Raw genomic sequence first — 15,872 nt, 5'->3', positions numbered from 1 at the left:
CTTACTCCGACGACAACAAATAACGGCCGGCAGCTACACCGGCTATGTGGGTGATAAAAGAGACGCTACCCCCTTCTTTCTTCCTCATCTTTAATTTTCTCCATCCTCTTAGATCTACATAAAACCCCACTACTGTCTAAATGATAAGTGAAGATAATGGGGATCAAATCTTGATGATTTCTTCATCCTCTTAGATCTTTAATTCCCTCTTAGATCTTAGCAAAATTAGTGTGCAAAAACATCACTACTGTCTAAAACCCCAAAGTTGACACTTCTGTTACTTACAACCATATGTAGGACACACAATATGTTATAAAACAGAATTTTAAAAAAATAACATGGAGAGCAAAACCAAACCCATGGAAACAAAGGAAATAGCGAACTTTTGCAAGATCAAACCAATTCAATTATATCTATCTTAAAGGAAATAATTCAGTTCAATTTCCAAACGCTGAATTACTCATTTAGAAAATTTATAATTGACGCTATAAAGAGCTTCTTAACCATACAGGTTTGAGCTGTACCTGTACCTATTCAATAGTGTTGGACAAAGGACATCAATACAGTAAGCGTCACACACTCGCTGGAGTATGACTAGTCAAATACCAGGTAATTATACCAATAATTACCTGTTACTTGAGCTTCATTGTGAGTGAATATGAATGTGCAGTATAGAAATTCTTTTTTCAATTGAGTGCAGCTTGTTCATCTAGCCCAAACTCAAAAAATGAGTATTCTAATCTATACAAATAATTATTGTGCGAGAAAAGCACCATACTTGGAAAAACCTGCTTCTCTCTATGATCGGACAATTTGTGGATTGTAAAATGGGAAAAACAATCCAATGTGCGGACAAGAGAATAAAATCAGCCAATAAACCATGGTCGGATAGTATCAACTAAACCAAAAACTGCAGACTGAAAACCATACCACTCGATTTGTGTTTCACAAAATTGGGCCATCTAGGCACCCAGGAAGCCAACTAACGTCTCAAAGTGCACAAAATAAATTTGCCCCCAAATGCTACAGCTACTCACCCGTTCAGGGTGAGCTATCTGCAACCAATCCATACATGATTCATTGACCCAGCTCCTTGACCCAGCTCCGATGATTGTCTAATCAACATTCTTCACAAGAACTCGCCACCTCTGCTAAAACAACTTCCAAAATCCAGCAGCACAAAGCTCAACAGGATGACACACCTAGATGTTATTGCCAATCCCGGCAAGTCTGACACGTCCAATGTAAAGGATCGGAAGCTGATTCAGGCCAAGGCAAACAATGGCCATGATACAAAACCCCACAAGTCCCACAAAAAAACTCAGGGCCAGGTTCAGTTTGTAAACATTTAGAACAGAAAAAATTGCCATCTCCATATTCTTCAGGAACAGAATTCTCCATGTTGTATCCCAATAATTCCCCAGGCACATCACCTTCATCATTCTGGTCCATGTTGTATCCCAATAATTCCCCAGTCACATCACCTTCACCAATCTGGCTGTCATCTGAGCGCAGCAGGTCATTTACATCAAAGATGGTATTATCGTTAAACATGTTGTCATCGTTATTTACAAACTCAGAGTTGCTCAGCAGATTGCTGTCAAAAACAGCAGAGTCGTATTCCAAAGGTAATATCGAATCTGCAGGATTGGACATATTACCTGCTTCACTGTATGTTGAAAATTCATCATGAAAAGGTATTCCTGAAACAGAACCATCATCACCCCCCTCATGCTTAACATGCCTTCTCACGGGTAATTTCTGAGGCCCTGGCATAGAGAGAGTGTTCCACTCAACATCCGAATCTAATTTATTAGGTTCTGTAATCAGCTCAACATTTGCAAGAGAGAAAAGTAAAGGATCATTCTCCACAGGAAACACAGGAGTAGCAGGTTCAGACTCTCTCATATCATTAAATGCACCAGAATCAGAATCAGGTCCAGAATGTTGTTTCTTTGAAGCCCTTCTGCGAGATTTCTTAACTTCTGACTTTGGCTTTGAATCGGGGTAAGGACAGACAGGTGATTTTATCCTGCGACACTTGCAACATTTGAAGCCCAACACATTCGAAATTTTGGATTCTTCAAGTTCAACAGCTTCAGCATGATACCAATCTGTGAAAGCCAAACACAGAAATCAGATGAGTGTGAAAACCAATCTGTCAAGCATTTATTATTATTTACTACAGAAAACTTACTTTGGCATGTCTCGCAGCAAATATACATTAGATCTGACCTATAGTCATTTTTGCATAAGTGACAAACAGGAGACAAATCAGGTATGTTTGATCCTCCCTTTAATAATATGTTTTTTATCGTAAAATCAATGTTTGTATCTTCATTATTTCTCTTTTTCCATATTATACCCCAGGAACAATTATTGTTGCGACGGTTGCTTGATGCCAAAGTAGAATCAGCCACGGCTTGTTTTGTGTCAGAATGACTATTCTTTTTCTTGGTAGAAGTCGAAGTTTGATCATGAGATTTACGCTTAGATCCTTTCAAACCTGACATGGAATTGACTTGTTTCACATCAGAATGACTGACCTTTGGCCTTGGTCCCTTAAAAATAATCCCAGTCCCACTGCTGTTTTCCTGTCTCTGTAAGATTAAGGGACTGGTTGGAGATTCATTGCTAGTTACATTTGGAGCAAGTAACTTGGCATGGTGACATCGTTTGCATGTGGTCAAGCACTCAACTCTCCCATTTGTAGAGAGTCTCAAGACTGAGCTTATGGAACAGTCCTCATGACAATAACCTAATGGCCATATGGAACAAAATATTAAAACAAGATACATTCATGAATTAGAATGATATAAAAGCAAAAATACAGAAAATATTTAAATTCACATCCTTTTATTTTTCGTATTGGATTTTTAAATTTTAAACATCAATACAAGTGTTTTTTTTTTTTGACGAAGCGTGTGTATGTATCTAACTGAATTCTATCATATAGCAAATAATAGTTATTATTTCAGAAACTATGTGTGATTTTCGCATCAGGATTAACTTAGTATTAGCAAAGCATGATATTAATAGGTAAGGACGATGATGGGTTACGCGTGAGGTACATACCTTGACATGCATTACACTTGTGAGCATTCCTGAAATAAAGGTAGATAAAGATTATGGAGATGAAGAAAACAGGAGCAAAGAGGAAAAATGCATTAGTGAAAGAGTACCAAGTCAAGGGTAGTTACCGAATTGAAATGCCCATCTGACATGAAGAGCACGAGAATGCCAAGTTATCTCTCCTGCAAACGAGGTAAAAGAATATGTCATTGCAGCCTTTGCAGGTACCTTTCAACCGCCTTCTATGCAACTGAGATGCACCACTATACTGCTCTTCACATGGAACCTTTTCATTACCTTCTTCATACTCTTTTACCAAATATAAAGGAATGCGAGTTTCAGAAAACCAATACTTTTCTTTTCCCAATGGGAATTGCTCTTTTTCAACAACACTTTTCATCACCCGATTAGGAAGATGCTTTTGGCTCCCAAAAGCTATTCCATAACAAACTTTTCCCTCCACAAGTTTTTTGTCACAAATATTTGCATTTCGGAAAGCAGAAGCTTCAGTCTCTTGACCTTTCCCTTCCTGTATGTTCTGCTCTGGACGAATCAGATCACTCCATCTAAGATAAGAATCTAGACATCTGACCTGATGAAAACGACCAAATACAATCAAGTCACAGGCGTGTAAGGTCCAATAAACTTATTGCCAAACAAAATTCACTAATGTAAGATATAAAACAAATAACTATAGGGAACCTGGAGTGCCAGCTGTGAAGCATTCCTACTCATTTGAACTGCGGCTCTCCAAACAAGCTGTCTACTTCTTTTGGGAATTTCAGAGCCATCGGCATATACAACACCAGAAATTTTCCTAGAACCACCTGTTACCCACAATAAATAGAAATTAAGGTGATTAATTACCACAAATAAGAAAAAACTGGCAAATTCGTTTATAGTAGTGGTATGTAAGGGAGACATATGTTGAACAATTCAACAGGCACAGTAGGCTCAGCTAAACTTGCTTAGAACATAAATTATATATGATTAGTATAGAATAACACTTAAATATAAGATAGTGACCACCTAATATTGAGCTTGAAGGCTCATAACTAATTATATATGCATAATTTCACATTCAATAAATATTAATCAAATTGCAAAATATTTGGTATATTAACTAGAAAAATGCAAATCATAATTCAAATCAAGCCAAGCCGATTTTAGAGATTGGCTTTACAACCTCCAAAGTTAATTTTAGCAAAGCTCAACTACACCCCTTCGGGTATTTTATGTGGTTGAAAATAAAATACCTTGGCGGGCTGCTTTTCTGACCATGGATTTCGTCAAAGCTGCACTCTGAAAAATATACTTGGTAACTTTCCCACCACGCCACCACATACCTTCCTTAGAAACATTAACTGTAGCTTCATCAATAGATGACTTCTTTTTATTACGCCTCCCACTTGGTGCACGTTTCTGAGTTGTTCCAAGAGTAGATGTGGCACTTTGTATAGTGGGAAATTCGACCAACCAATCATCCATCAGCTTAACCCAGTCGCCACAAAAAGCAACGACTCGAATGTTCTCCTCAAGCTGAAAATGAAATTTTATTAGGAGCTAAAATATGAACTGCCAATGTTGCTCACATAGCACAAACAAGAAATATTATGATGTAAGATATTTTTAACACATGCTTGATAATAAGTCTATTCAACAAGGATTAAAATACACAAACAAAACCCTAAAGTGATTTTAACATAAAGCTGGATCAACTTCTAACCAATATAAAGTAACCAAATGCAAAACAGTCTAAGGCCATCATAGCAAAATAGAATGCAATATTCATACAACAACCAAGCCTTATCCCACTAAGTGGGGTCGGCTACATGGAGAATGCAATATTTATAATAAATAAATAAAAAACTAGGATATATCATATAACATTAAAAATAAATAAATAATAAATAAAACTAAACATTTACTCACTTTGAGTAGAAGTGGCTTGATAGCACTAAATGTTGTGGCATGTTCCACTTGCTTACGCCAGTTCTTTCGAAAGCTTGAATTTGTGAAGGGGCCAACTACTAGACCATGTAAACAATTCTCCATATATAAAAGGTAGGTCGCAATGGTGCTAGGAAGAATTCCCTCTCCACTCCTTATAGGAGAAAAAGTAGCAAGGATTTTCACAGCACTTTTCGTTGCACTTATAAGAGCATGATTTAACATGCACCCTCTCTTGCTAGCAACAGGGGCTTTACAGGAAATGCACCAACCACACCTCTCTCTAGGAACCTCCACAAGCTTTTTTTCAGAACTAGGCCAAAAGAAACGTGAAGCTGCTAGTGAGAATGCTTTTGCTTGCATATAAGTATATGCTGATGCAGTTTTCTTCTGGCTGTCTGACACAAGACCCTCTGACCTAGATTCCTCTGAAGAAACGATGACAAACTTGGAAGCTGCTGATGCAGAAAAATCACCATGCATATAGTAATTTATGTATGACATGGGTTTATATAAGAAACCCATGTAACAAAAATCAGCATTTGCATTGTATTCAGACTTTCCAAAACCTAATTGGGCACTTTCTTTGTTTTGCGAAGAAAAATTCAAAGGCAACCCCATATCATTTGCATGGACACAATTACTTAATTGACTGTTTATCAAAGAGCACTTAGTGGCATCTATAGCAGTTGACATATTGACAGAATTCTGAAAGTTCAGGTTGGACTGATGACTAACAGAACCAGCTGAAATTATTGCCTCCATTCTAGTTTCCTCACCAAGGTTCTTATTCATAGTAAGGCCCTCTTCACTTCTAGCAATGCCGCTGCTATCAAGAGCAGGACTTTGAGTTATAACTTCTAATGCATCAAGAGAAGACACCATATTACTATTGTGAATCAAACTTGCAGTGGTTGGAGAGTTCTCTCCCTGGACCAAACTAACAGGCTTATGGTTCTCTTCGCTTGGAGGAGGAAGTAAAGGAGCGGGAAATTGTGACTCATCCTTTATATTTGTTTCAGTTGAAGCAGGAAGGGGTAAGAACTTTTCTGCAACATTCCAATATTGTAACACAGCCATGCAAATATCATAGTACATTGGCCTGTGCAGCATGGATTCATAAAGCACTTGGACAACTTTAGGGATGTCTTTCTGATTGTAATATCTAAGACAAACTTCATTGTTGTCAATGTTAAGCCTGCAACAATCCATGTAAAAAGATTAAACTTAAAAAATGTAGGTGCACATAGTGGGAATGATTGTCTACAAAAAAATAAATACTGGGCACAAATGCAATTCTAAGGTATGAAAAATAAAGATGGAGCACAAATGCAATTCTAAGGTATGAATGGAATTGAACTTCAATTTACATTAACTATAAAAATAGCACCAGTACTGATCCTAGTAGCATAACAAATGAAGGGGTAAAAGTAACACTAGAAAGATGTTGAACTTACACGAGTAAGTGGTCGCATGTGCCCATGAAGAGCTGGCCATACAAATCCTTTCCAAATATTTCAGCCCCTCTAAGTGAGGTTCCCTTTGCAATTGTGGGCCCAGCCATGTTGATTTTGCACTCTGGACAATACCATGGTCCTTCTGGTATAAACATTTTCATTACACCAATACACCTTGAATGATAAGCAGAGGGACATCCATCACAGCAAAGAAGGGTTCCATCCATACCACAGAGGCGGCAATCATCTCCGTTTCTATCAGCATCCCCATCCCCAGTGCTTTCTATTTCTCTGCAATGTGAAATAGAGTTACAAGGTTGGTTTACAGCAATTGATGCTGAAACCAATTTTATAGCTTCTTTATCCTCACAAAAAGAGGTCCTGGCATATCTTGGATGGACTTTTCTGGGGCCTGTTTCTGCAGGAAGGATATCTTCTGCATCATAATCCATCCCGACCTCTGACTCCTTTCGCATGTTCATTTCAGTTTTCAGCTCATCAGATTCCAAAACATCATCACAAAGAATTTGCAGTATCACTAACTTCCTACTTACAGGCAACAAATAATATTCGCCACTAAAAACCTCATCGTAAAATCCTTTCCATTCGGGTCCTTTCGTGAACCCATTAACCAACAAATACAGAATGACAAAAACAGGCCAAGTCAACGTATCGAGCAAGTTCCAATCGTAGCACCTACAGTAAATACATCAAACTTAATATCTTCTCAAAACAAACATGATGCAACGCAGAGAAAAGTAATAGCATAGAACATACAAATTTTAATTGTACATATAATCCTAAATGGGTAAACTAGAAGCACAAAAAAATTGCAAATTAAACAGTAGGCATAAACAAGTACCTAAGGCATTGTGATGCAAGCTCAGATCCCTCAGGCGACAGGGTTTCAAGATGACGCCTCAACACCCGCATCAGAGAAAAGTGAATAGCATCAAACAAAGTATTAGAGAATTGACATTTAAGAGAACCAACAAAATCATCCAAAGTAAAGGGATGAAGAAACAATCGAGTGCTGAATGATCTTAAAAATCCATAGACAGAAAAAAGATGGGAGACACTCAGCTCCGGAACACCAATAGTTCCAGATGAAGGTGGCAACAACAACGGCGGTGGCAAAGGCGCTGTCTCAACATCAGAAACAGAGACACTGGACAAATCATCATCAGCCCCATCATCTTCATCATTATCATTTTCAACTGATAATCCCCCATCCAATTCACTTGGACCAGTCACATCAACAGCAGATTCCTCTTTCACGGATTTTGGTGAAGCCATATCAGCCACATCTGCAGCCTTAGCCCTATTCTGCAACACTAACTTCTCCAATTTGGTCCTCCTTTTTATCAGACCAACGTCAAAATCCACAGCATCACTTATAAGAATAGGACGGATTTCTGCACTCTCTAAATCCTCAAAATCCCCGTCTTCATAAATGACTCTATAAAGACCGCATTCATAATACACTACTTTCCCTAGAAAAACACCATTTCTAGGGAACTTCTTTAGCACGTACCTTCCAACCAATGCAACTGGTTTCCTCTCCAACGCTTGCCTCTTAGCGTCGGGAACAGATTTACCGTCCTTCTCATCCTCCTTTCTCCGTTTCCTCGGACGACCCCTCGATCTCGCAACAGGCTGCTCCATATCAATCCCAAATTCCAATACAGAGACACAGAGCCTTTAAATTTTGCTCAGAAACTATTGGTTTCTGCCGCGAAAACGTTAGGGTTTAGGCGGATCCTGCAAACGATTTCGATACAAAGCAAATATAATTTAACAGTTCAACTTGAAATCAAAATTTGAGATCGGAATGAACATGAATCGCTGAAATTGAAATTGAAAAAATTGAGAAATCTAAAATACTTCAAAGGAAAAACAAATTGAGAAAACGAACCTGATTAGTGTACGAAGAACACCAATGAAGACGTTGAATTCTCTGCTTCAGAGGAAATCGAGGCGCTGAAACGAACAGGTTGAAGAACAAAAGGGAAGATAACCCTAGTGGCAGAAAATGCAGAGAACAATTTCTTCTGGAGCGACTCAGTGAACGAGTTTTAATATTCATTATAATCTATTTATACTCTAATTTTTCTCTCTTATTATTATTTTATTAATTTAATATTATGAGGACGAGTTTGCGTGTTTTTTGACTCATCGCGTCCGAGTTACTTGTGCACCTGGTCCGAGTTAACTTCTTCACTCGGTGTCTTTAAGTTAAGTGCATTGCGGCAATGGAATTTAAAAATTTAAAAATTTATATGTGATCTATTTTGAAGAGTGGAATTTGTGTAAAGTTTAACGGGATTATTGAAAGTTTATGTTCATGCTTAGAATTAACTTCACATGGTAATTGGTCCTAGCTAAAGACAATGTGACATGGTCTTAGAATGGACATTACTTGGGATTCAAAGAAGATGTAGATACAAAAATATATTAGTTGAATTCATTTTTATAAGTAGATTTTATTAATGGATTTGAGTAATCTATTAATTCATTGTTTTTAATGGTGTTCTTTATATATTAATCAGAAGTGTTTTTTCAATTGTTTTTATCTTTTATCACTGAGTCGTTTTAGAAGAAATCATCGTTCTCTGCATTTTTTGCCACTAGGGTTATATCTTCCCCTTTGTTCTTCTACTTGTTCTTTTCAGCGTCTCGTTTTCCCCTGAAGTAGAAAATTCATTGTCCTTAATGGTGGTGTTTTTCGTATACTAATCAGACTCGTTTTCACAATTGTGTTTCCTTCTTATGTTTTTTAGTTTTCTCAAAAAAAATATATTTCAATTTCATTTATTCATGTTCATTCTGATCATGGTTTTCCATTTCAACTCGAACCATTAACATAAATTTGCTTTATATTTAATCCTTTGCAGGATTCGAGTAAACCCTAGCATTTTTGCGTCATAAAATCAATTATTTCTGAGCCAAATTTAAAGGTTGTGCATGTATATCTCTTTGTTGGATTCTAGGATCAACATGGAGCAACATGTCGTGAGATCGAGGGGTCATTCGAGGAGACAAAGAAATGATGAAAAGGAATGGAAATTTGTTCCTGAAGCTAAGAGGCAAGTGGTGGAGAGAAAACCAATAGCATTGGTTGGGAGGTATGTGCTGAAAAAGTTCCTTAGAAATGGTGTTTTTCTTGGGAAAGTTGTGTATTATGAATGTGGTTTGTATAAAGTCATTTATGAAGATGGTGATTATAAGGATTTAGAAAGTGAGGAAAGTCGTCTGATTCTTATCAATGATGTTGTTGATTTTGACGTTGATTTGGTAAAGAGAATGACCAAATTGGAGAAACTAGTATTGCATAATAGGGATAAGGTTGTATCTATGTATTGGTTGGGATGCATGTGCTTAAAATGTTCCCTGTGCTTAGAAAGTTGTCTGTTACAAATGTGATTTGTATAGAGTGAATTAGGAAGATGGTGAATAAAATAATGTATTGAGTTTGAAACCCATCAATTTTCTAATAAAATAATTTCATAAACTCTAAATGAAAACAAACATATTAAATTAAATATCTTATTTATAATAGTTGATTTTCCCTTGAAGTGTCTCAAATCCTTCACCTTATCATCTAAATAAATAATTAGTTTGTCTTGTTTGTGTACATAGTTGAAAAGGACAGAATTAACAAAGTTAAGGTAAGGTACCACACATTTATGAAGTGGATAGAAAGAAAATAAGAAGAGATATACAGATAAGAATCGTAATACAATATTTGGATACATAAATTAAATGTTCCTAGAAATCAAATCTACATATTATGTGTAATCATCAATAGATTTATGTAAACGAAACACAATCTAAGAACAAAATGAATTACATGTCTTCTTTTATGTCATACATGTTGCTTGTTGGCTTAAAACAATAAATCACATGTTTATGGAATAAATTTGGTCCATAAAAATGTTGATTACCCCTTCTTTAGGGATTCATTTTGAAAATAATAAAAATAATTTCAACCCGCGATTTATCAATTTCATTGTAAAGGGAAGTAAATCACCAACATCGATAACATTCACAACTATTGATTGTATTTGGTGGACTCAAAATTAATAATTTATAGTAAAGAACAATACCTGCAATCCCTTCTGCTCGTAAATTGATATTGAATCTGAATGACTTCCAAGCTCCATCTGATCGAATCCATCCCAATCCTGATAAGGTTTCTCCATAATCAATATGATGCATCTTATTCATGAGCGAGGAACTTTGGTTGTATAATAAGGAACATTTGTGGTTAGTTGATGGCAATGACATCATGGTAGAAATCTTGCCTCAAGGATTCGGCGGCGCTGAAAGCCCTTAGAGGCAATTGGAATTAGGGTTTTCTCGAGAATTATGCTTATGAGTGATTTATATGGATCTTGATGTGAATGGTGTCGGAAAAAAATCTAAAGGCACAAAGCGACTATAATGGATACTTGGGCTTTCTCGTTAGAGAATGATGGGCCGTGACTACATTTTTATCATATGTTTATTACAATTATGTTATAAGAATGGGTTATATATACTTTACCCAAATATGCACTAGAAAATTTAATGGATTTTTCTTTGAGAAAAATTAATTAATTTGGATAGAGAAATGCCTAATTTATTTTTATTTGATTTTATATTAAAGATCTAAAATGTTGATCACTTAAATTCTCTTTAATTGGATTATTTTCCAAAAAAATTGAGAATGTTTCTTCTTATAATCATTGTAGGCAAAAATCCCTCTATGGTTATATGATTTTATTTAGAAAAAAATGGACAATTTGTATTTCACTGTGACATAATTTTTTTAAAGCAATGTTTAAAAGGTTGAAGTATAAGTTTTAAATGACTAAAGTGATGAAATAAATTAAAATTGTTTGATGGTCAGAATATTAATAGCATTGAAGACTCATTGAAAAAGATAATATATGACTAGAGTTTTATTAGGAATGACAAAAGTATTCCAATATAAAAAAAAGTAATAAAAATAGTTAAGTATCAAAAGACTAAACTAATACTCTCTTTAGTCATGTATCTTAATCTTAGAGTTCATTTTGGCTCATTAACTTAAAAAATATTCATATTGACCACTTAACTTTTTAAAACAGGTCATGTTAGTCTTTTTTGTCTAATTAGCGACGAATTTAACGACCAGTTTTTGAATTTTTCCATCGCTAATTACACGAAAATGACTAACATGGTATATTTTGAAGATTTAATGGACTAATATGCACATTTTTGAAGTTAAGGAACCAAAATGAACCATGAGGTTAAGATACGGAACCAAAAAGGGTATTTATTCATATTTATTACTATGTTTTATCTAATATTCCCCTTCAAACTCATTATGCATTAATAGAAAGAATCAAGAGTTTGTCAATCAAGAAAAAAAGACATTTAATTAAATATGTTACAAGTCAACAATATACAAAGAGGAAGAAACAAACGACAATGTAATAGTGTCTTGCTGAAATGATGGTGGGTCGGGTGACAATCAATTTCAATGTGTTTGGTTCGTTCATGAAGGGTCGAATTATGAGTAATTTGAATAGCACTCTTGTTATCATAATATATAGGAGTAAGCTTAGAAATAGACACATATATTAGAAAGAAGCCAATATAACCATACCATCTTTAAAGTGGTGCTTGTCGTGGCACGACACTTTGTTTATGTTGAATAACGATATACAATGTCCTATTTCTTGCTCTTCCAAAAAATAGGAGAATCTCCTAGAAAAATACAAAATACTAGAGTGGACTTGTGTTCAATGGGATCACCAACCCAATATGCATCAAAGTAAGCATGCAACTCCAATGAATAAGGTGAAGGAAAAATAAGACTATAAAATTAGATTCTTAAAAGATGCCGAAGAATGTGATGAAGAGGTACCCAATGCATTATAGTAGGAACACAGTAAACTGGCTAACAACCTACACTACATAAAAAAACATCTAATAAAGGAACACCATCATAAATACATGTTCGTTTAAGAATATTGGAAATATACTTAGATTGAGAAATAAGATAGCCTATAGGGAAGCATGCAACCTCAATCCATAAGAAATTTCAAAGAGTTTCTAAATCCCTCATCTTAAATTGTTTAGATAATTGTGATTTCAACCAATAAATCTCATGAACACCACCATCTACAATAATTATATCATCAACATACGTGGATAGTAGAATACAACCATGACACTTGGTATTGAGAAATAAAGTAGAATCATAATCACTAGAACAAAAGCCAAGGGACGTTATCACGATATAAAACTTCTCAAACTAAGCTTGAGGAGCTTATTTTATGTCATATACGACTTTTCTCAACTTGCACATTTCTCCATGATTAAGCAAAATATCAGGTAGATATATCGTATAAACATCCTCTTGAAAATCACTATTTAAAAATGTTTCTTTCTCTTGAAAATAATAGTATGAATATAGTACTCATCTTGGCCATGTGGGAAAATATTTTTTCATAATTTATGTCATACTATTGAGAGAATCCCTTTGCAACAAGGCAAACTTTTTATCACCCAATTGATTCATTAGACTTGGTTTTTATCTTATATATCCAACGAGATACAATATCACTTTTTATTGGTGGAAGAGGTCCTAAGTCCCAAGTATTTTTCTTATACAAAACAACAAGGTTCGCCACCATACCATAAAGGATTGAGAATAGATTATTTATATGAATATGGTTTAGATAAATTATGGATATGTCTTAGAGAATAAGCAAAAGAATGAGAGTAAGTGGAATAAACAAAATCATGTCATTAATTAAACTTAAGGTCATGAGGAAGATAATAGAACTGAGAGATGTTGGTGGAATATGATCATGAGTCGCATAAGGTTGTCTGATAGTCGTGGGAACATAAAGTACATTTGTACTTGGAGCCAAAATAATATGGAACCTGCAATTGACAACAATACAATTGCTAGAAATACCATCATTAAGGGCAAATAGATCAATATCAACAAGCTCGGGCTTGGTAGGAGTATGATAATCATAAAAAGTGAGTAAAATGGTAATGTGGAAGAAGAGAAAGCCAAGTAGAGGCGAAGACTTTTAAATATGAACAATCAAGGACACAATCATACAAGGCTTCAAAGGGAGACAAACCTGGAGTTATAAGTGAAGTATTTTTACTAATGAAATGTGTTGGTTATAAAAATCTAGGAGTAGTAAAGTTGTGTTAGCAAAAATTCACAAGTGGTAAGTGAAAGTTATCAATCCGTAAAGATTGCAACTATTTGATCAAGAAGGAAGAAATTATACTTGATATTAGATAATGAATGACATAATTGTAAAAAAAGGGTATGCATCGCGTAAACTGATTGGTTGTCCAATTATTGTAAAAAGGGATTAAACTAACTAATGTTGTAAAATTCTAATAAAATGAATGATTAAGCCACCCTTTGAGTCCTTTGCCTTTTTTCTATATGGACAATCTCTACTAGAGCCTATAATGATTCTTCTTATATCACGACTATTTTTTTTAGTTTGTATATCACAGCTATTTCATAAAATAGTCATGTGTGATGTCTCTTCACCCAACCCACTTTGCATGACTACGATCCTCCAATAACTTGGGAAAAGTCGCAACCGACAAAGGTTGAATCAAACGTAAAATATATATATGTCAAAGTTGCGTATACCTTATTCCTAGTGATTATAAACACTCTCTCAATAATATTTAATTCCAATAGAAAAATTTATGGTCAGTTCTCAATTGATAGTTAGATCGATCCCCTAACCATTAAACAGAAATAACATATCTAAACATACCACATGGTTTACACATATAGGGGCGTAATTCATTTAAGGGACTTAATCTACTAAAACTATCCAATTTTTTATTAAGGGACTCATGGCCAATTGAATACAAAAAGGTAATTAAACTTTAAAGCTAATTAGATATAAAATCCTTCAAATATACCTCTTTTCTCATATCTTTTACAATTTATAGAACAAAATTATTGTCACAAAATCATGTCGCACTTCCCTAGTGGCGCGCCACGGTTTTTCGATGCTGCCGATGTGGCAGTCTTTAAATCGCAGGTATTGTGTTGCTATATGATATCATTAGCGCCATTATTTTTCTATAATTGAATTGTTGATTTGTGTTCCAAATTGTGCCATTATGAGTTTCTGGTGATGCATAATTTTGCTCATACTTGTAATCATCTTTGCTGTCCAAGTGGCTATAGAGATTTCTTTCGGAATCGGATGTTGTGTGTTGCTACGCGAAAAATACAAAGTCGCCATCAATTTTTATTTATTCCAAAGAAAATAGAAAATATCGAGAAAATCCCAAAAGAATGGTCATCGCAACCACAAACAGGTTCGGAAGTCGGTTATGCAAGGGGAGGGTATTAACATCCATCATACTCGATGGGAACCATCTAAGATGTGTACGCTTGAATGGGTGTCGTTATCTTAATGCTTACTTGCTAAATGTTTGCATAGTAGAAATGGATTTTTAATTAGTGTGCTCGCCAAGGATTTAGGTCCTCGTGTGTTAGCTGGAAAATTTTGACATTGATAGTACGAAGCCAGGTCGACTGATAGGAGGTAGGAAGTGGAATCGACGAAGGGGGGAAACGAAGAAGGTTGGTTCGACGAAGGAGACGAGTCTATCAAAGTCGAAGGCAAGCTTACCATAATGGGAATTGATCGTGGGAAGTAGAAAGTGAGAATTTACCAGCAACATGGGTGACAGGCTCCAACACGTGGCGCATCATGAATGCATCATAACCTCCTAGTAGTTATTTCTTATTACTATTTAAGTAGATGTAATTTTCATTTCAAAAGGGGGGCATTTGTAACATTGCAATAGGAAAACACTTTAACTATCAAGCTTTTGAGAGAAAAAAGTTAACTTCTGCCAAAATGTACTTCTACTTCCACCTTTATGTTCAAACCATTTAACTTGTCAAATTATTTTCATTTGCTTTGTTCATTTACATATGTATCTTGTGTATTATCTTTCCTTACTTTTACTGCATTTCTATTTTGCAAACATTTCACTTATTATTCAAATATTCCAAACTTTTTACCAACAAAACCACCATATACTTAACACATATCGGTCTAGGACTTTGTAGTCGGTCCTGCAAGTAAACCTCGATAGGAAGGATAAAGATTGTTGCGTAGATAAATTGACACACCCAGTGGGACATGTTATATTCAGTATATGCAACTATGTAGTGGCAAGATGGTGTCACCACAACCACACGAAGAAACGTCTTTTGGGGGAGACACAGTCGCGTCACAAACTACCGATGTTGGTTTCGGCGCTATACTAGCGGTTTCGACTGCATATAATGGGCCAATTTTAACACTGCGTCAGCCTCAAACACCGATGCCGACGATGATGGGAACTTTT

The 15,872-nt window shown here is 35.4% G+C and overlaps 1 protein-coding gene across 1 annotated transcript; it reads right to left on the bottom strand.

Moving 5' to 3' along the window:
• Positions 1-414: 414 nt before the first annotated feature.
• Positions 415-8,568, bottom strand: LOC127100341 (DDT domain-containing protein PTM). Its single transcript, XM_051037473.1, has 10 exons — positions 8,395-8,568; positions 7,342-8,240; positions 6,480-7,175; positions 5,005-6,220; positions 4,329-4,611; positions 3,775-3,899; positions 3,201-3,664; positions 3,076-3,104; positions 2,198-2,758; positions 415-2,114 (listed from the first exon to the last, which is right to left on the bottom strand). The coding sequence occupies exons 2-10, from the start codon at positions 8,142-8,144 to the stop codon at positions 1,210-1,212; spliced, it is 5,082 nt and encodes a 1,693-aa protein (XP_050893430.1). The 5' UTR covers positions 8,145-8,240; positions 8,395-8,568; the 3' UTR covers positions 415-1,209.
• Between the last annotated feature and the right edge of the window lie 7,304 nt (positions 8,569-15,872).

This window comes from Lathyrus oleraceus, chromosome 7, assembly GCF_024323335.1.
Source record: "Lathyrus oleraceus cultivar Zhongwan6 chromosome 7, CAAS_Psat_ZW6_1.0, whole genome shotgun sequence".
Classification (NCBI taxonomy): Eukaryota; Viridiplantae; Streptophyta; class Magnoliopsida; order Fabales; family Fabaceae; genus Lathyrus; species Lathyrus oleraceus.
Note: the sequence above shows the minus strand (reverse complement) of the source record. Positions and strands in the feature narration are given on the sequence as shown.